The sequence below is a fragment of the Dipodomys merriami genome, unplaced genomic scaffold (assembly GCF_024711535.1).
Source record: "Dipodomys merriami isolate MVZ:Mamm:240054 unplaced genomic scaffold, mDipMer1.0.p SCAF_277, whole genome shotgun sequence".
Lineage (NCBI taxonomy): Eukaryota > Metazoa > Chordata > Mammalia > Rodentia > Heteromyidae > Dipodomys > Dipodomys merriami.
The window spans coordinates 259,054-279,955 of NW_027204237.1; the positions used below are offsets into that span (position 1 = coordinate 259,054).

General features: G+C 50.7%; 1 protein-coding gene across 1 annotated transcript in view; it reads right to left on the bottom strand.

The window, feature by feature from the left end:
- LOC138837827 (potassium voltage-gated channel subfamily KQT member 4) overlaps positions 1-20,902 on the bottom strand; it is a 50,466-nt gene that overhangs the window by 10,037 nt on the left and 19,527 nt on the right. Inside the window, exons 2-9 of the mRNA XM_070036822.1 lie at positions 10,115-10,205; positions 8,993-9,119; positions 8,587-8,762; positions 7,590-7,715; positions 7,094-7,204; positions 6,871-6,966; positions 4,592-4,680; positions 2,842-3,003 (exon numbers count right to left, since the gene is read on the bottom strand). Of these exons, the coding sequence (XP_069892923.1) occupies positions 2,842-3,003; positions 4,592-4,680; positions 6,871-6,966; positions 7,094-7,204; positions 7,590-7,715; positions 8,587-8,762; positions 8,993-9,119; positions 10,115-10,205 (978 nt within the window). The remainder of the gene's footprint in view (positions 1-2,841; positions 3,004-4,591; positions 4,681-6,870; positions 6,967-7,093; positions 7,205-7,589; positions 7,716-8,586; positions 8,763-8,992; positions 9,120-10,114; positions 10,206-20,902) is intronic.

A 20,902-nucleotide genomic window follows, 5' to 3' on the forward strand; every position in this document is an offset into this window, starting at 1 on the left:
TCTGGTTAGCAAGGGAAGTCCAGACTCCATCTTTGCAGACATCTGCAAGGTTCCCAGATAAGCAGTGAGGAGATAGGAAGCTAAACCCAAGGCCTGGCACAAGTCAGAGGGGGAAGGGCCCTTAGAGAACCTCTAGTTCAATCTTCCCATTCCACAGATATTCAGAGAAGAGAAGCATTTTGGTCAAGATCACACATGGTTCTGTAGCAGAGCCAGCACACATGCCCAAGGCTCCTGTGAGTGTGCCTTCAGGCACGCTGTGCCCATGCCCCAGACCTGGCAAAGGCATCCCCAGAAGGCAAGGGGATCATTAGAGCCAAGGCAGATGACAGGCAGCAGGCACATGCACCTTGTCTTTGACCCATCCTGTCCCCCTCTCCAGTCCCAGAAGTGAGGGGACAAAGAGGAGTGGGAACAGGAGGAGCAGGTTAGGGGATACCTCGGTCTCCAGCTGGCGTGGATCCGAAAGAAACTCCGCTTATTACTAAACATCTGGCTGGAAAGTTGAGAACAAGACACGAACAGAGGTTAGTGACAGAGGCAGGTGGGTAGAGCATGGGGAGCTGCCAGGATGGGGCCGGCCTTCTGTGGCTGGTGAGAGAGAAGGATCCCCACCCGTTACCCTCCAGCCCCATCCCCAGAATGCAGACGTTCTCACGCTCTGCAGAAGGAGCTCCTGAGAACATGTGGAACCTACAGGAGTCTGGGCCTCTTCTCCAGAGTCAACTCTGTGGGAGAGTTCTAGGCATTTGCATTTCAAACACACAAACCATGAGGTGCTCATACAGGTAGTCAGGAGGCCATGCTTTTGAGAAATTGATCACAAAATCCTAAGAGGTGGAAGCTGGTCCTGGGATCACCAGCCCCCCAAAAGTCTCCTTGGGCTCGACTTCCTGAAGACTTGCTCAAGCTCCACTGGGGATGTGGCCAGCAGGTGGGGATGTATGGATGTGTGTGTATATACATTCACACATGCATTTGAGGGGGATGGACCACAGGGCCATAGGGCCACTTGGCCTTGAGCCTGGTAACTGAATTAAAAGTCCCAGCTCAGCCCCTGGAGTCCCTGGGAAGAAGGGACACTCCTTCACCATTATCATGACACCAGCCATGTTGACACTCCAGGGAAGATGGACACAGAAGATAGTAATGGCCAAGCCCTCAGTAGTAGTCTTGGACACAGATGGTGTCAGTAATGGCCTAGCCTTGAGCAGTAGTCTGTCCTGGGCCTCAGGGGACTCAGGGACTGGAGATGCTGTGAAAGGTGGCACAGGTTCCAGGCTACAGGATAACTTCCATTCCCAGTGCATCTCTGCTCAGGAGGGGGAGACAAGGGTGAAGTGAAGCCTCAGAAAGTCCATGCTCAGGTCTTACCTTGAGCTGCCAGAATGCCAAGCCTTTTGAGTTTTTGCCTATATACTGTGGTTTGGCAGGGATGGGGAGAACCCTAAAGGGCCTTCAGGCAGTGATGGGGAATCCAAATGGAGCCATATCATGGCCTTCTCTTCCAGGAAGCTCCCAGCCTGGTCTGGCCAATCAGGCTTCTCCTCCCTCCAGCTCCAGCCCTAGGTGGGGGCTCTGTCTCTCCATCTACTTCCTGTTCAGCTCTTGCCCAGAAGTGTCCTCATAAGAAGAGGGAAAAGATGCTGTCCCCTACATTCTTTACACCAAAACATCTCTATCACCCTATTCTCCAAGCCTTTTCAGCCCAAATCCCAGAGAATCCAGAGCCCCTGATCAGCCTAAACACTGTTTCTTTTCTATCAGGAGCAGAGTGACTTGAAGACTTTTCTTAAAGACACACATAGCATCAGGTGGCAGGCAAGCTTCTGCTGGCCCTCCTCCTGGTCACTGAGGGGGCTCAACCTCTTCTTTCATTTCTTGTTCTGAGCCTGGAGCTCAGAATTACACCTAAAAGTTCAAGGTCATAATGTTCACTTGGGCTGGTTCAGGGATGATGTGTGACGATGAAACACAACAAAGCTGAAAGAGGAGGTATGAACTGAACTGAATCCTTGGCCTCCAAGCTAAGTCCCTATGGAAGCTTTCCCCCCAACCCAATATGCTTGTAATTCCTCCTAATGAACATGCCCGGGACAAACACTGACTGCCCTTTCTTGGCTCTTCTTTCAAGATGCAAAAGCTCCAGAAGAGACAGGTCAAGGGGAAAGAGACGGTTGCGGATGGTGGAAAGAGTACCTCGCTGTGGAAGAAGAGACTCCCAGGAGGCCTCTCTGCTATGCACTAGCAAAGCTGAGGTCAAGGGTTGCATGGGACAAGAGCATTAGTTGTTGGCTGAGCTTACAGAGGTCCTACAGCAGTCTTAGGCACAGAGTTCTCTTTCCAGCTGGCATCTGGCTCCCGAGCGGGAGGCAGATTCAGTGTCAAGCCCTCCTACAGCAACATGTCAGGGGAGGGGGTTCCCTGCCCTCACACCCCAGAATGCTGCCCGCAATTACCTGAGCCGTAAGCACCTGGGGCCAGCGGCCTCCTCCTCTCTCCAGCTTCCCAGGAGGGATGGGGGTGCGGGGATGGAAGAGTGAGGGAGACGTGGAAACAGAGAAAGAAGAGGACAATGGCATGAATGGAGGAGACGATAGGAAAGGATGGTGAGGACAGCTCTCCCTCTCAGACCCTTGGAGTCAAAAAGATGAGTCCAGCCTCTCCAGAGAAGGCTTCAGTCTGCACCTGTCTGGCCATCCAACAACCACCTGGGAGTCCCCCAAACAGGGTCAGACACCCACATGGTGGCTGGAGGCAGATCTAAGAGAGGGCGAAACAGAGAATGGAAGAAAAGAACAAGAGAAGCAAGAGGAGGTGGCGGCCACATGGGGCCCCTACCTTTCCCCAGGGCAGAAGGAGGTGCTGCCTGGTCGGTGGCAGGTGGCAACGGGTGGGTAGCGGGAGGGCGCTCCGTCGGGTACTGGCGCCCGCCGCACCTCCAGGGGCCGTAGGCCCCCATTGCGGGCCCGTTGCACGTGCTCAAACAAGAGGGCCAGCTCTCTGCAGGAGAGGGCGCCATCAGCCACAGCTCGAACCCCAGTACCACCCCTCTTATCTATTGGGCTCTGAGCTCCTGCCAGGTCCTAATCCACCCTCCAGAGTGGATCAAATACTCCTGGCCAGAATAGGCAAAGGGGAAGGTAGGAAAGATTGGCTTTGTTCCTCCTTTTCTATGCTGGTTTCTGGATGCCAGGCATGGTTGTGCAGGATGGCACCACTCAAGAGCCTCACACGAGGCAGTAAGTGGGAGCTCAAATCCAGCTGATTCTGCTCATTAAGCTGACTGTCTGGAGGTGGAATTGTGCCGACCAGAAGGTCAGTGAAAACCCTGAAATCCCTAGGTTCCCAGTCTAACTCTGGATTTTAGGGGGAGACTGAGACCGAAGACAGAGATCTGGTTGGGTAACCAGTCCAGCTTCTGCTCCCTGTGGCATTTGGAGACTAGATTTGGAGCTATATATAGCTGCTCCTTAACTCTCTAGGCCACTTCTTCGTGCCCTCGCCAGGAGGGCACACCTCCCCCACCCACCTTCCTATGAGAACGCTGAGATCCAAAGAAGCAAAAGGACAAGTAGGCCCAGAACCTCCAGACCAGGCTCTGTTCCTTCTATCAGGGGACCCAGACCACCCCATTCCAAGTTCCCTCTCCCCTCCAGCCCCTGCCCCACTCTTCTGCCTGGGCTGTGTTCTCAGGGCAGCTCCTGCAAAAGAGGCCCTATCTGAGGTGTGCATTTGGCTCTACCAGGTGGGGCATGGGAGCCCCTTCCTAGCACTTGCTCCTTGTTCCTCTTCCTCTCATGGGAAGACCAGGGGTGGGGAGGGAAGGGAAGGAATAGGAGAGGCTAGGCAGCCAGTGGGCTCACCCAACAGCTGCTCTTGGAGAACTAATGAGGAGAAGAAGGCTCGCAGAATCGCTGACCACAGCAGTCAGGCCCAGCCGCATACTCTGTGCCCCCATACTTGCAGGACCAAGCCAGAGCCAGCTCTGCAGTCTTTATTCCTGTCCCAGGGCCTGGTCAGGCACCTGGCTCCATGTACCTTGGAGATGCTATTAATAACCCCCTGCATGGAGCTACCCCATACATCCTTAGCTTGGCCTAGGACCAGTGGAGCAGGCTCACTTCCAGGCACTGAGGCTGCTGCCTGGCACAGTAACAGTGGGCATGTAGTCATACATGGGGCATCTGGCCTTGACACATATGTTTCTGTCCATTCTAACCAGCTAGAATCTGCCAGGTCGGTACAGGCTAAGACTGCTCCCACTTAAGATAAGATGACCTGGCTGGGCCTGTCCTGTGGAATCACCTGTGGGTGAATATGCCACTGCCAGCATGTCAGGAGCCAGGACTCAGCCTGAGGGGCAGAGCTATACCATTACCCTGTGTCCTATGCTCGCCTCTTCCCAGGCACAGCAGGGAAGGGGGAAAAGTCCCCCAGGCTCTGAGTGATCTAGAGACCTGTGAAACCAACCTGGGATGCTCCCTTGGGAGCTGTCACCCCTCCCCTTTGCCAGGGCTAAGTTGGTGCCATTGCTGCTAGAGGGACATTACTGCCAACCCCCTCCCACACCCACTCCAGTAGGACCTACCTGAAGGATGGGAGGATGCTGTCATAATAGTACCAGGTAGCTGTCAAGTAGGCCCGGCTGGTATCAGTGGAATACAGGCGCCATGCAGCCTAGAGGTATGGAGATACAGAGCAATGGACATCAGTTTCTCACCCCTCCTCCAGTCCTCTACCCCTGAAGGAACTTAGGACTTAGCCAGAGGAGGATTATGTAGAGCCAGCAGCCAGTTCTGGCTCCATAGCCACTGAGGGGCCAGCCAAGACCTAAAGAGGTATGACTTTCCCAAGGTGACACAGAAGACCATAACGAGAGCCAAATCCCTCAGAGCACAAGGGGTACTGCTGAGGGTTTTGTTGTTAGATGGGTGTGGATTTCCAGTCCCAGCTCTGTCCTTACAAATTGGTTAGACTAAGGAAGCCTTGAGAGAGTTTTTGTTGTCTCGATAGTATCTCATTTTATTGCCCAGGCTGGCCTTGAACTCTGTATCCTTCTGTCACAGCCTCCTAACTGCTAGGATTACTGCCATGCAGCACCACACCTGGCCAGAACCTTAGTTTCTTCACCTACAGAATGGATTGGGCCCTTTTTACCTAGTGGGATGTTGTGATGATCAAATGAACTGATGTCTGTGCAATGCCAAGCTTGGTGCCTGGTATACAGTCAGCATTTAATGCCAGATGCCCCTAGCATACACTTCCATTGACTCTCTTATCACATCCAATAAATATCCATTCACTGGGCATCTGGTTAAAGTCCTTCTCCTAGCCCATAAGCAACATCTTAGTCACCACTGTACCCTCAGTGGGCCAGTTACAGTGTTCTGTAGTTGTTTGAAGAGTGAATGTGACTGGGTAACTTATTAGTATCTGAATGTGACTGTGTGTATCCAACTCTGTGTGTGTATGTGCTTGTCTGTGTGTGTGTTGTGTATATGTGTGTCCGTGCCTGTACATATGTGTGTGTGTGTTACCTGGAATTAAACCCAAGGCCCCCTACTTGCTAGGCAAGCACTCTATCGCTAAACTCCCATCCATCCTTCCCAGCTGTCAGTCAAAGACTATTTGGGAATACTAGAGACTGAGGAGGAGAGGGAAGACCATCACGCTCCAATCCCTCAGTATCTGTGGACTTGCAGGGCTTTAGCAGTAGGAAGAATAAAAGTCAGATAAGGAAGGACTATCCTTTTCTCTCCAGGTGCCAGTGTGAGTGGGTGATTCATCCAGGGCAGGAAGATATGGTAGCTGCTAGGCAGGACAAAGTAGAACTGGGCTCTAGATGGCCCCTCCCCCACTTCTTTGGGTGACTCTTGTCCTCAAGGGGCTGCCATTGCTGACCTCACCAACCAGGCGTCTTCCTAAGACAGAAATATTTTTACTTCCTGCTTGCCTAGGCCCCTGGCATGGGCTGGGGAGCAGCTGCCAGAGCTGTCTCATTAATTATGAGTACCACAATACCAGCTGTCTCTCGGCATGGACAGTGCCAGCCGCCTGGCCCTACAATGCCCCTTGAAAAGCTAACTCCCAAAGGACAGTGGCCATTGTGCCCCAAGGGACGTTAAGAAGAAAAGGCTGGGCTGGTGGCTGGAGATAGCAGGGAGGGGAAGGAGGGTCCACCCTGGGGAGAGAAAGTAAGAGGGGTTGAGTCAGGCTTGGGTTTAAGGATCAAAGGGAGGCATGCTGGAGTGCCGGCAGAGGTGGGCTGTGACAGTAGCCCTCAAAGCACTTCCTGCAGGGAGGTCTCTTGTCCAAGGCCTAGAGAGAGGGTCACAGAAAATCAGGGCTCTAGCCTCATCCAATGCCCAGATCAGCCATCAATCCAAGGGAAACTGAGGCCATGTGCTCCTGGCCTTCCATCTACTCCTCTGGCTGCTCCTTAGCTGTCTCCTTGGCTAATTCCCACATGGCCACCAAGTGTTGGAGTTCCTAAAAGTCTATTTCTGGACTATTTTCTCTTTGTTTGTGCAAATGCTTGAAGCATTCATGAATCCAGGTGCTGGGAGTGGACTGGGATGACAGACAGCTGTCCAGTGGGAGGCTGGCAGACCTGAATCATCTCCACATCCAGCCTCTTCCCAGACTCCACCCTACCCCAGACCATGGAAAGCCGGGGGCAGAGTTAGCTATGCAGCAGCTTTAGCAACCTCCAAAGTGGACATTTGGTGCAGGGGACCATTTCTGAAATCTCAGTCAGCATCCCAGCTCATCCCTCTCTGAACTTCAAAACGAAGTCCTAGTTGTATGTCTGGGTGCTGACTCAGCAGGTGGGTTTCGCTGCCACAGGGCCTGCTGGGGGTTGTGTACCTGGATGAGGTTGGCTGCTGGCATCCTCCTCTTTTCAAAGTGCTTCTGCCGATGTTGCTCCTGTACTTTCAGGGCGAAGCCAGAGCCGAGGATGCCCTAGGAAAATGTTGCATTGGTGGGGGGAACATGGAGAGGGGGACAAGAGGCTGTGATGGTGGCCCCCTCCCCCTCCCCACCCCAGTCTGCCCAGCCTTCCTCACCAACCCAGCAGAGGGAAACTCACAGCAGGCAGGGCAAAGAAGGAGATGCCCAGTAAGGCGAAGCCAGCAGCCAGGACCCTGCCCAGCCAGGTATGTGGTGTCTTGTCACCATAGCCGATGGTGGTCAGTGTAATCTGGGGATACAAGCAGGTTACCCACAGCACTGGACACATCTAAGAGTTTACTGGGTACACAGGTAGGTGAGAGATTGATCACAAGGGGAGGGCTTCCCCTCACCCCCCTCCCCTTGATCCCTCATAGGGGATGGTCACAACTTGTCACCAGGCTGGTCAGGGAAAAGCAAGATAGGTCACAAAGTTTGATTAAGGGGCTAGATGGGGCGGGGGGGGGGGGGGAGGGGAGGGGCATTGTCAGCAGGTCCACCAGAGGGTGGAGGGCTTGGGGGTCCAGGATAGTAACAGACCAACTCTGAGTTGGAAGGTCATAAGGGACAGATCTCAGGAAGTTTCCAGGGAGGGTCCCAGGGGGAAGGGCGACCTGTTACAGACCCTCACGCACCGTCCCCCACCAGAGCGAGTCAGCGTAGGAGGAGAAGTCCGAGTTGGCATCCTTCTCAGCCAGATACACGAGGAAGGAGGCGAAGATGAGCACCAGGAACCCAATGTACCAGGCGGTGATCAGTTCCTGGGGACAAGTTGAGGAGTGTGAGGAGGTAGGCCCCCTGGCGAGGTGGGCACCTCCCAAGATGGCCTCTGGGCCAAGGTCTGGAAGAGAACTTGGTATGTGTGGTTCAAGTGATAGAGAACCAGTGACAAAGAGTGACAGCACAAGGCCCAGAATTCACGCGCACACACACACACACACACACACACACACACACACACACACACACACACACACACACACACACACAGAAATACCAGCGGGGGCCCAGCCTGTCCACGACCCATCAGGTTCCAGGCTCAGGCCTTCACCCCATGTTTGCCTTGCCATGTCTCCTGGTCTAACTTTTAGACTTCAATCAGGCCCTCCCCAGAAACTGCCAGCTTCCCATTTGGCAGTATGAGAGAAGTCCCTGAAAATCTAGAAGTTTCCACGAGCAAGACCCCTCAGTCCAAGCCTCCTGCTCAGAGCCAGCCTGGTTGCCAGGGTCCCTGCCCACCCACAGCCTCTACCTCTTTTTTTTTTTTTTTTTTAATGTGGAACTCCTTTTTAAAAACTTTTTTATTTTTTCTTTTGTGCCGGTCCTGGGGCTTGAACTCAGGGCCTGGGCACTGTCCCTGAGCTTCCTTTGCTCAAGGCTAGCACTCTACCACATGAGCCACAGCACCACCTGCTGCTTTTTATGAGGAAGCAAACCCAGGGCTTCATGCATGCTAGGTGTTGACTCCACCTCTTGTACAGGCGGTGGGCCCTGGTTCTATGCTCTCTCCCAACCCGCTCCTTTCTTCCTTTCTGATATCCAAGACAGCTGCCTGAAGCCCTGGGGGCCCCGGCTTGTCCCATCCAGCCTCCTCGCCCCTCCCCACTCAGTCCCCTCCCCAGCGGAGCTCACCTTGCTGTGCGCATAGACCACCGAGCCAAGCAGCTTCCAGGTGCCTCCGCGCCGGTCCATGCGCACCATGCGCAGGATCTGCAGGAAGCGCATGCTGCGCAACGCAGATGTGGCAAAGATGTTGCCCTGTGTGCCCGCGGCGATGACGGCCACCGAGGCCACGAACACAATGAAGTCTGCAAGGCAGGGGGGACCAGGTCACGGGCGCACCCCTGCCTCTGGACACCGGGCAGGGGTGGGGGGAAGGAGAATTGAGGGGGGGGGTTCCTGGGGTGGAGTGGAGGGAGTGGCTTGGGAGGATCCACTGAGTTTGTCAGTAGTCAGGGTGGGGAGTCCAGGAGAGGGTCAGGGGGCCAACCCTGGGGTTTGGAGTCAGGAGCCAGGCCCAGTGGGAAAGGCCCCGTACCGATGACACAGAAGGGTTTCCTGGCGAAGCGGAAGCGGCCCTGCCATCCTCGGTAGCGGCAGCAGCAGCCAGCGGACCACACGCGGATGATGTACTCCAGGCCAAACACCACGATCATCACGAATTCCTGTGGGGATGGGGTGGGGTGAGCTCTGGTCCCCACTCTCAGGGGCCAGGGCCCAGGGCAGACAACCTGGCGCCGCCAGAACACTGGGTTAGGAGAACCAGCAACCCTCGGATTGGTCTCCTGAGGGGTTCTACTCCTAGAAGGATTAGGATTCCAGAAAGGAAGTGATGCCTTGCACATCTGTCCTCCCTTCTACCCGGTTGGCTGCCTGGGTTTTTCCTCAACCTGGCCTTTACCCACAGCCATGTGAGGCTCCCCAGCTCTGACTGGGTGACATAAAGAGGTGGCTGTCTCCAAGGAGCTTCTGTTTTGGTGTTCTGTTTAGTCAGGGGTGGAGACATTTTTTTCTTGGGACAGGGTGGTGCCTATTCATCCTGTTTGCTGGGCCTATCAATTTTTTTATGTTGCATATATTTCTTTTTTTTTTCCCATGTTTTTTCCACCTGAGCTGTACCTCCATTCCTTTTTGTTATATTTACAGTTTTTGCTCAGGCCTGGATCAGAAGCCTTCTGCTTGGCTGGGGTGTCATGTGCACACCACCTCAAACAGCTTTATTGGTTGAGATGGGGGTCTTGCTAACATTTTCTTGGGCTAACTAACTGCACTCCTCTCGGTCTCTGCTTCTGAAGGAGCTGGGATGAGTGTGAGCCCCTATGCTCAGCCTTTTCCACGTTTTTATGAGCACTTATTAATTATACAATGTGAAGGTTTATTGTGATATTTCCATGATGTATATAATAGACTTTGCTAATATCCCCCCCCCCATTATACGTGGCCCATCCTAAGGCCTCACACTGAGGTAGAGCCTTCTACACTAACTATAAAGTTGGAAATGATGCCCAGAGAGGGTCAGCCACTAGCACAGGAAATACAGCACAGCAATCTGTTCTCTGACCCACAGAGTAAGAGTCTCTCTCTACCTTTGGCCCTTGGTCCCAATGGACTGCCTCACACAGCCTCTCTCAGAAAGAGTGGCCAGGACCCCTGTGCTCACCAAGATGAGGAGACACTCGTTGGCAAATTCCTGATGCTCCTGGATAGTGGACAACACGGACAGCACCAGGCAGCTGAAGACCAGCAAAAATCTACAATTGCAGCATGAAGGAAGTGGTTAGATGGCTGGGAGGACGGGATAGATTCCCTGGTAGGGAAGGAAGCACAATTTGGGAAGACTTTAGAAATGGGAATTGGCATCAGAGTTCCATGGAGTCATGGCTCTGCGGTGGGTACAAAAAGCAGCAGCCTCCAAGCTCCGGGCTGCTTCATTTCCCGAACATCTCCCAACCCTCTTCCATCACACCCTGACACAGCTGTGGCTCAGAGAGGAAGTTACTTGGCTGTGAGGGGCATTTCTGTCCCAGCCACTCACAAGGTTGTCTGAGAGAAGTATCCCAGAGGTCAGCCAGGGCTTGAGGAAGGTCATTGACTGAGGGGGGGGGCCACCACTCCTGTGCATCCCCTTTGCAGAGTGAGGATGGCTGCACTGCCTTTGTGGGATCTCTTGGAATTCACCATGAGACAGTGACCCAGTGACAGGGCAATCAGGGAATGGAAGGGAACAGAGGAGGAGGGAGATCAGGCAGAGCTGGGCCATTGAGACCAAGAAGTCCCCTCTGGACAGCTGGGGGCTAGCAAGTAGCTCAGAACCAGGCATTCAGGAAGAAACTTCAGAACTTAACTCATCCAACACTTCCCTCATCCTCAACACAAAGGAAGAAACTTCATCAAGAGAGGAAAAGAAACATTTGTGAAACTCATACCTCCAATTAGCCACCAAAAAAGCCAGAAGTGGAGTTGTGGCTCAAGTGGCTGAGCTCTAGCCTTAAGCAAAAAGTCTCAGGGAGGGGGGAGGGAGAGGGGGGAGATGGGAGGGCAGGGATGGTAAGGGGAAACAAAGGAGGAGGCAACAATGCTTGATAAGAAATGTACTCATTACCTTGCCCATGTAATTGTAACCCCTCTGTACGGTAATTTCACAATAAAAAAAAACTTAATTAAAAAAAAAGTTCAGGGACAGCACCCTGGCTTAGGACTGGCACTACATATGTTGGTTTGTTATTATCCAAGCAAACCATATTCAAGAAATATTAGAAATTATAAGCAAAAGAGCAAAAGAAAAGTCAAAACCCTTAATTCTGCACCCTGGTGACTCTTGGTACATATGTAAGAAGCTCCTGCATTTTAAACACTGAGGTCATGTTGCCCCTGAGATTTTATAATCTGCTGTTTTCACTTAACTGGTTATGAAGCAGGCATTTAATAGATGTGCTAACTTTTGATGTGGCAAGAAAAATACTGAGGAAAATAATTCCCAACAAAGAGATCCATGTGCCCACTGCTGCCTAAGGTCTATGGACAGCTGACAAAGGCAATGAAGAATTTCTGCCAAGAGCCTGAAAAAAGGACCACAAAAGCTTAGCACAGCCCTTCCCGCAGGAGGGCACTGGATGAAATAGCTTCAAGGAGGTCTCTTCACACCACGACCCCATGCGTAGCCCTACCTCAGTGGCCTGGCTGCTGCTGCTACTACTGTATTTTAGGACTGAATCTGAGGAGTGGAGGATCTGATCCACTCCTCACCCACTCCTGTGTCTTTGTTTTTCCCCTTTTGGTGTGGGTAGTAGGGCTTAAACTCAGGGCCTGGTCACTGTCCCTAAGTATTTTTGCTCAAAGCTAGATAAAGCTCAACCACTTGAGCCACAACTCCATTTCTTTTTTGTTTTTTTGTGGTTAACTGGAGATTAGAGTCTCACAGATTTTACTGCCCAAACTGGCTTCAAACTGGGATCCTCAGATCTCAGCTTCCTGAGTAGTTAGGCTTTTTAGCATGAGCCACTGGCGCCCATATATATATGTATGTATGTATGTATGTATGTATGTATGTATGTATGTATGTATGTATGTATACATATCTATGTGTATATATGTACATATATATGTACATATGTGTACATGTACATATATGTACATGTACATATATATACATGTATATATCTATATAGATATGTATATAATGCATTTTCTTTTTAGGTCCAACACCAGGACTCCAACTCAGCACTTGACATTTTGCTCACTGACTAGCACTCAACCAACTGAGCCATGCCTCTAATACATAAATGACTTTTCTTTTTCTTCTTTTTCTTTTTGTTTTCTTTCTTTCTTTCTTTCTTTCTTTCTTTCTTTCTTTCTTTCTTTCTTTCTTTCTTTATTCATTTATTTTGGGTCTGGTCATGGGGCCTTGAACTCTGGACCTGGGCGCTGTCCCTCAGATCTTCAGCTCAAGGCTAGCGCTCTACCACTTGAGCCACAGTGCCACTTCTGGCTTTTTTCTTTTTTGCTTAAGTGGTGCTGAGGAATTGAACCCAGGGCCTCATGCATGCAAGGCAAGCACTCTACCACTGAGCCACCTTCCCAGCCCCTTCTTTTTGTTTTAAATGCATTTTCTTAACAACACAGACAGGTTTTACCATTAGCAGGTGTGAGGGGTGGTAACAACTCCTAGAAGACCAGCTCACATGTCCATCTGCCTATCAGCATCTCTTCTTGGATGTCTGGTAGCCTTCCAAACTGAACTTGTCCCCTCTCTAGCCTACCAGCTGGTTACAGACATCCAGGATAACCAAGCCACCCGTGGCTCTTCTTGTCTTTGTCCTCCACATCTTGCTCTATAGAATATTCTGCAGGGACTGGGAACATGGCTTAGTGGTAAAGTGCTAGCCCTGAGCAAAAGAAGCTCAGGGACAGTGCCCAGGCCCTGAGTTCTGAGGAAAGAAAGAAAAGAAAAGGAAGGAAGGAAGGAAGGAAATTTTGCAGAACATACCCATGAACGGACCAGTTCTCACGGACCAGTTCTCATTGTCCCTCACCAAGCCCCCATCATCTGGCCCCTGATGGATCTTCCTGCCTTTCCTCTCACTTCACACTACCTACTCTTCAAAGCAGCCAGGGTGATCTTCCTACCATGTAAAGCTGAAAAATATCACTCTGCTTGGAACGCTCCACTGACTTTCCATCACACATGGAGAGTGAAGGTCAAGCTCTTGAGCACAGCCAGCAAGGCCCTGCAAGGTCTGGCCTCCAGCCCACCTTTCCCTACTCCCTGTTAGCTCACTTCCATCCTTCTGGCTTCCTGAACATTCCTGGAACACATCTAACACATTTCCATCTCCAGGCTTCATCTTGCTTTGCTGCTTCTTCTACCTGTTGCTCCTTACTAATCCAGGTCACTGCTCAAATATCACTTCCTTGTAGAGGCGTTCCTCAGCCATCCTCTTTAACATACGAGCCTCATCTCCTCTCCCTCTCCTCACCCTGATTGATTGATTGACTGATTGATTGACTGACTTCACAGCAAGGCTAAAAAGGCTGAGAAAATGACCAGCGGGAATTCACATAAATAAACATCAAAGTCACCAAACTAGGACCCACTGTGGAAGTTCTTAGAGCTCTAAGAATATCCATTGCTGATTTGGGGTCCCCAGCATCCTTCCTAAGAAAACATGAACTTTAAGGGGGGTTGAAGTTTTTTTTCCCCCCCCTTGGTCAGTTGTAGGGCTTGAACTCTGGGCCTGGGCACTGTCCCTGAGCTCTTCAGCTCAAGCCTAGCGCTCTACCACTTGAGCTACACCGCCACCTCTGGCTTTTTTCTGTGTATGCGGTACTGAGGAATCGAACCCAGGCTTCATGCATGCTAGGCAAGCACTCTACCACTAGGCCACATTCCTAGCCCAGAGTTGAGGTTTTTAGGTTTGTTTTGCCAGTACCAGAGCTTGAATTAATAGTGTCAACATTTTTTTCTTTCTTTTTCATTCAGCATTTTTCCCCCCCAAGAATAGCACCTTACCACTTGAGGCATACCTCTAGTTCCAGCTTTTTTTTTGCTGGTTAATTGAAGATCAGAATCTTTCAGATTTCTTTGCCTGAGCTAGCTCCAAACCATGATTCTCAGCCCTCAGCTTCCGGAGTATCTACAAACATAGGTGTAAGCCATTGGTGCCTGGCTGGCAGGGAGTATTGTTATCCTCTACTGCGCAACTCATTTGAAAGGACATCCTGCATTCCTGATGAATGATTCTCATCTTCCAGATGAGAATAGGAGACCCAGGACCCAGAGACCTGCTCAAGATCACACAATGACTCCACAGCAAAGCTAGGGATGTCCCAAAACTAACTTGAGGCTCAGCGGTGCTGACCTTGGCCTTGGTCTTTGCCCTCGCACACACACAATCTCTTGGGGCAGCAGATAGAAGGTCAATGTCTGGGGTCTAAGGATAAAGGAGACAGGCAGAAGGATCCTGTGAGCTGGCTCCAGGGTTGTGGTGCTCCAAAGAGGGGAGACCCTGGGAGAGGGGGGAAATGCCCTTCTCTCCTGAGCAGATCTCTGGAATGAGGGCAGAGTCCAAAGGAGACTTAAAGGTTTGTTTTCCTGGTTACTCAAGGTGCTTATCCCCCACTCCAACCTTTTCTCCTCAGCCTACCCAGTGCTGAGATTACAATGCTTAGCTACTTGCATTTCTACAAAGTGCTCCAATGAACAGTGCTGCTGTTCTGTGTGGGAATCATAGCTAAGACTAATTGGCTCACTGAGTCAGTTACTATCCAGTTCAGAGCTTTTTAAACAACTATAGTTACTGCCATCATCCCATCCACACCTGTTCAAATTACTGCCCAGACATGGCCTTCAGGAAGTGGGAGATGGGGATGCTGGGGAGGTATTATGCCAATATTGGCTTCACCCTGAATTCACTGAGGGACCTGAAGTCATCACAGTAGCTGTTCCTGCTGACCAAGGACTTCCCATTGGCTGGATACTCCACATGCATGTGTCCACTTCTTGAGCCCCCATGGCAGCAAGCCCAGGACTATGAGTATATAGGTAGGGGTCAGAGGGTTCAGTGTGACATCTACACAAAAGAGCATATGTACATAGCAAGGAAGGGACTTTATGGCCTATAAATTATATATCTCAATGAAGTTGTTACTTAAAAGAAAAAGCTAGAGGAGTGGCTCGGGTGATTGAGTTCCTATCTAGCAAGCCTAAGGTCTTGCGTTCAATCCCCAATACTACCCAAAAAAGTTAGGAAGGAAAGAAACAGAAGGAGCTATATCAACCTTACTTTTTCAACGTGGCAAGGCAGAATCTGAACTCAAGACCATCTGGATCACTAGGTCTCTGTTTCTCTGTCCACAACATAAAGGTGGATGATTCCATGATGACTAAAGTCTCAGCAGAGAAGTGGAAGCTCAGAGGGGATGTCCCTAGGACAGACACTGGGATGCTAGAGAGATAGGGCTGTGATGGGTGGGTCTGGCAGGGAATATCAGAGCAGAAAAGAAGTTGCCACCTCTTTTATGAGCTACAGCCACCTAGGAAACCTCGTTTAGCTACAATCATCCAGGCTTACTGTGTGAAGCCAGAGATAAACAGTCCCAAGAAATTAACATCGCAGCAGTGATATAATAGACAAGATGGTAACGGTGTACGAAGGCAGTCACCTCAGGTAACTCTCGGTAGCCACAGGGAAACTTCTTGGAGGAGGTGTCTAGACAGAGTTGGGATTCCCCAGGCAGAGGCAGCATGAGGTGCAAGCAGCAGTGACGCAGGTGTGTAGGGAAGGAGCCGAGAATGGCTGGTAGTTCTGCATGGTGGGGGCCTAAAGCGAAGGGGACAACGGAGAAACCCAGAGGGACAGATCCTTGAGTGGTACCTTCAGGCACTTGAACAGTATCCCAAAGGCAATGGGAGCCATGGAAGAGTTTGAAGACAGAGAATAACATTTGTTTGTGTTTGTGTTTCAGGGCTACCACTGGGGCAGTATGGAACATGAACTAGAGTGGAGAGACTGATTAGGAAGACAGAAGAGGCTCCACAGTAATTCTGCTGAGAGGTGACGGTGGCCTGGACAGGGGATGATGGGAATCTGCAATCCCCAAAATGAGTAAGTCCACTATCCCTATACACACCCACCCTCCCCAGGTAACAGGTACCTGAATTTCCCAAAGCAGGCCACTCTGGCTGAACCTGGACCTTCTCAGTGGGTTTGCACAACAGGCTCCCGGAACCAGGCCACATTAATTACTTCAGGCTGAAACCACAAACTTGCAAAGTCCCCTCCCGAAACTTTTTGTACTCCAACCACCTTTACCCAGGACCCCACTTAAGTCCCTTCCACCCCCGCTCCCGTGCCCGCCTTATGTCTCCTGACTCTCCTCAGGTCACCATGGTGTTTCTATTCAACTCTTCATAAAGTTGATCTAGTCTGTTGAAGCATTTTCTGCTCTTTCTTTGTTCTAATACCTTCATGACTCAGTTTCCTAACAGGGGACAGGGTACCAGCAGGAACAGAGAGAAGAAGTAAATGGCTTTCAGGATGCTATGTGAAGTAGGACTTGGTGATTAATTAGAAACTCCTGCTGGGCGCTGGTGGCTCATGCCTATAGTCCTAGATACTCAGGAGGCTGAGATCTGAGAATCAAAGTTCAAAGCCAGCCTGGGCAGGAAAGTCTGTGAGACTCCTATCTACAATAAACCACTTAGAAAAATCTGGAAGTGGTATTGTGGCTCAAGTGGTAGAGTGCTAGCCTTGAGCAAAAGAAGCTCAGGGACAGCGCCCAGGCCCAGAGTTCAGGCCTTGAGTTCAAGCCTCAAGACAAGCAAAAAAAAAAGAAAAGAAAGAAAAAAAGAAACTCCTTTATTTCTGGTTAGGACACTGCATTGATAAAGCAAGAGGAATGAGCTCATGGGAGACCTGGGAAGAGGTGCAAATGATGAGGGAGATGCACTGTGGACATGTGGGGGAGAGGACACTAGGGAAGAACAGACGTAGGTGGGGAGTGCCGGTGAGGAGACACCAAATGAAGGTGGTGACTAAAGTATGGGGGCAGCGGAGGCTGTCCAGTGAGCTTTGTCACTGGGGACCTTGGCCAGGGAAGCCTTAGAGGGATTAGGGACCAGAATAGGCCCAAATGAATCGAGAAACTACAAAGGACAGAGGCAGGTGAGTTGGAAAGGAGTATTCTTTTTAAGATGAGTCATAAGTCAGATATGGCAGCTCATGCCTATAATCCCAGCCACTCAGCAGGCAGAAATTGGAAAAGTTGTGGTTCAAGGCCAGCCTGGGGAAAAAGTGAGTGAGACCCCCATCTCAATCAATAAAAGATGACACCCATCTTCCTATTTACACAGGAAGTATAAAATAGGAGGATCACAGTCCAGGCTGGTCCAGGCAGAGGCATAAGACCTTATCCCCAAAATAACTAAAGCAAAAAAGGTGGAGTTCTTCAAGTGGTAGAATGGTGCCTGCCTAGCAAGTGTGAGGCCCTGAGTTCAAGCTCCAATATAAAAAAAAAAAAAATACACACAAGATGGAAGCATGAGTGTATAGAGCTGGAAAGCTGAGGATGGAGGGAAAGGAGTGAGCAATGGTATGAAGTCCCCAGGGAAACTGGGAGGCTGGGATCCAGGGCAGCCAGGGCTAATGCTGAACAGGAAGTCCCACCCACTGCCATCAACCAGGTAGGTGAGATGGAGGAGAGAGGTAGGTAGGAGACTCGGCTGGGGCTGGAGGATAAGCTCTTGCATGGGGGTGAGTGGGGTAGAGGGTTCTGTGAGGAGGCAAATCTGTCTCAGGTGGAGCAAGGCAGGGTGCCAGATCTGAGGCAGCCCTGGAGAGGGCCCCCATGGGAACCCAGGGCCATTATCCCTACCAGCAAGAATGGGGGTTGAGCCCTAGAACATTCCACGACCTCAATGCAAGCACTTGGGGATTTTTTTTTTAGTTCTTATGGTTTTAAGGCATGATTCTCTAATGAGAACGCGGATATATGGGGGAAGGGGATACAAGCCCCCATCTCAAGGTCAGATTATAGATACACTAAAGCTCTGTCCCTTCCTTCCTCTAGGACCACCTTGCCTCCCACTCACCAGGGCCCCTCCCCCAAGACTGAGCCTTGCCAGTGTCTGGGGCCTGCCCTGGCTCCAGCTGGCCTGATTTCTGTCACTGGACTGGAGAGAGTCTGATTCCTTCCTCGTTCTCCAGACCAGGGCCCCAGAGGCAGGGCCTTATCTTTCCTCAGCTTTCAGGGACCTCAGGGCCAGTCTGTCCTACTCAGCCATGGGTCCTATAGGACTGAGGTCATAACCCCGCCCCCCACCTGCAGGCAAGAAAGCACTTTGGGGGGTTATTTGTTTAGGGTGAGAGATTATGTATCTCTAAACTGGGCTGAAACTCAAGATCAGCCTGCCTCAGCCTGCTGAGTGCTGAGACTACAGGTGTGTGCCACCACATCTGGCTTGTTGAAAAGGGGCTTTTTTTTTTATTCTTTCTTTTTTTGGTCATGGGGCTTGAACTCTGAGCCTGGGCGCTGTCCCTCAGCAATTCAGCTCAAAGCTAGCGCTCTACCACTTGAGCCACTGTGCCACTTCCCGTTTTCTGGTGGCTTACTGGAGATAAGAGTCTCAAGGACTTTCCTGCCTAGGCTGGCTTTGAACCGTGACCCTCAGATCTCAGCCTCCTGAGTAGCTAGGATTACAGGCATGAGCCATCAGTGCCTGGCTAGAAAGGGACTTCTTAAACCACAAACCAGAGCTGATATTGAAAAAGGAACTTCAACTAGACTTGACAGGAACTTCCTGACAAAAGGGTACACACAGCCTGGTCTAGAGGATCCCATGGTTCTCTAGGGGGAATGGCACTTACTCTTGCAGGGGGGATGAGGGGAGGGGCAGTAAGCAGGCTTCAGAGCGAGGCTCTTTCCAAGAATCCTCAGGGGCTGGGAGGAGAAATTTCCCCTGATCCAGCGATTCTAAATATGGCAAAGGCAGCAGGAGCACGTGATCCAGGGCCCCACACCGGCCGCTGCTGTGTGGCCGCCTCTCTGGGCAGAGGCCTGTGTTGGGGCTCAGGGCTGGGATGAGATCTAGATGGAACTTCAGTTTCTCTGCCCTCAACATGAAGGTAGGGGACACCTCACGACAGCTAAGGTCCTTTCAGCCTTAACTCCAGCTGCAGGGCTGGGAGGCAGTTGGCCCTCAATTCAGTTCTGTGTTCTCTGAGGATGTCCCTAGAGGAACAACAGCAGCCAGCACATAGTGCGAATGATGAGAAAAACATCCCTTCTTGGAGGAACAATTAGAAAACACATTTCTTTAGCTGGACAAGTTGCAAAAGCTTGACCCCTCTAGCTGGCCCTACTAGAAACAGCATCCCTTAACCTGGGCCAATGGTTCAGTGCCTGTAATCATAACTACTCAGGAGATTCAGATTTGAGGATTGCGGATTGAAGCCAGCTCAGGTAGTTAAGTCTATGAGACTCTTAACTCCAATTAACCACCAAAAAATATGGAAGTGGAGCTGTGGGTCAAGTGGCAGAGCACTGTCTTGAGAGAACAAGCTAAGGTTAGCACTTAGGCCCTGAGGTCAAGCCCCAGCACTGGCTCAAAAATAAAACAACAAAAAAAGAAACAGCGTTCCTTGGTGTGGACTGTCCCACCTCTGAGCAAAGGCTAGATTTTAGTGCCATTGGAGTTCCTTTGTGGTATACAAGCTGTATAGCCCAGAGTAGTAGCCTGTGAATGGCTCCATACCCCTCTTCTATCTGCTACTGGTCAATCCAGGCTGGGAGTTTGAGGCAAGAAGGATCCGCCTTCAGGTTCTGCTGAGCCAATCAGATTCTTTCTTGGGATGGAACTAGGAGCCATACAAAATAAGTTGGCAGGAGATCATCTCCTGGTCTCTATTCTGTGACCCCCAAATGTGCTTATCTCTTGATACAAAACCTCTGTGATATTCTACTTTCCTCTACACCTCCACATGCCAGTCTGTCTAGAGTTAGTCCAAATGGCCTGATACTCACAGGACATGAGAGGTAGAGTTTTCTAGACATGATATTTGATGAATACTATGGTTTGAATGTGATTTGTCCTCCAAGATTCTGTGGGTTGGGAGCTTGGTCCTTAGTGAAGGGCCATTAGGAAGTGACAGGATCTTTAAGACGTACAGCCTGGGGGAGTAGGGGGTCATTTCAGGTGTGATCTCAGAAGGCTTTAGCTCCAGTCTTTGGCTTCAGGTCTCACCAAGTAATCCTCACCCTCACAGGCTGCCAGGATTGAGGCCTTCACCAAAGCTGAGTCAATGCTGGTAACAGGCCTATGAGCCTCTAGAACTATGAACTTACACACACACACACACACACACACACACACACACACACACACACACACACACACACACACGAGGGGGGATGAAGATTTAGCTAACTGGAAGAGCACTTGCATAGCAAGTGCAAGGCCCTGAGTTTGTTCCTCTCCTCTGCCACAAAAAAAAAAAAAAAAAAAAGAACTGCACTTTATAAAATACTTGATCTCAGGTAACAGAAAACAGACTAATATGGTAAGTAGCCTTATCCTCTCCCACCTGAACCATCCCCAAACCCTCTGAATTGTCCTCTCTGCTTCCTTCTGCCAGGCCAGCCACATTACCTACCGCACCAGCTAAGTGAGCTGAGGGAGATGTCTACACAAGCTAGGGATAGAAGAAGGAGGAAACACAGATGTCCATTCATTGGGGGCTGGCCAGGCAGCACTGACTTCTCTAATGGGGAGCTGTGATCCTCCTAAGACAAAGATGATCAAAATGAAGGGGAACTAAGGACTAGAATATAGGCAGCCGTGATTTATGAAACTGAAAGACGATGGTCAGCGGAAACCTTCTACTGGTTCCGTAAAGCAACTCCACCTACAGTCAGGTGGCCTAATTCTACATGCTGGGTTGGCCTAAGATTT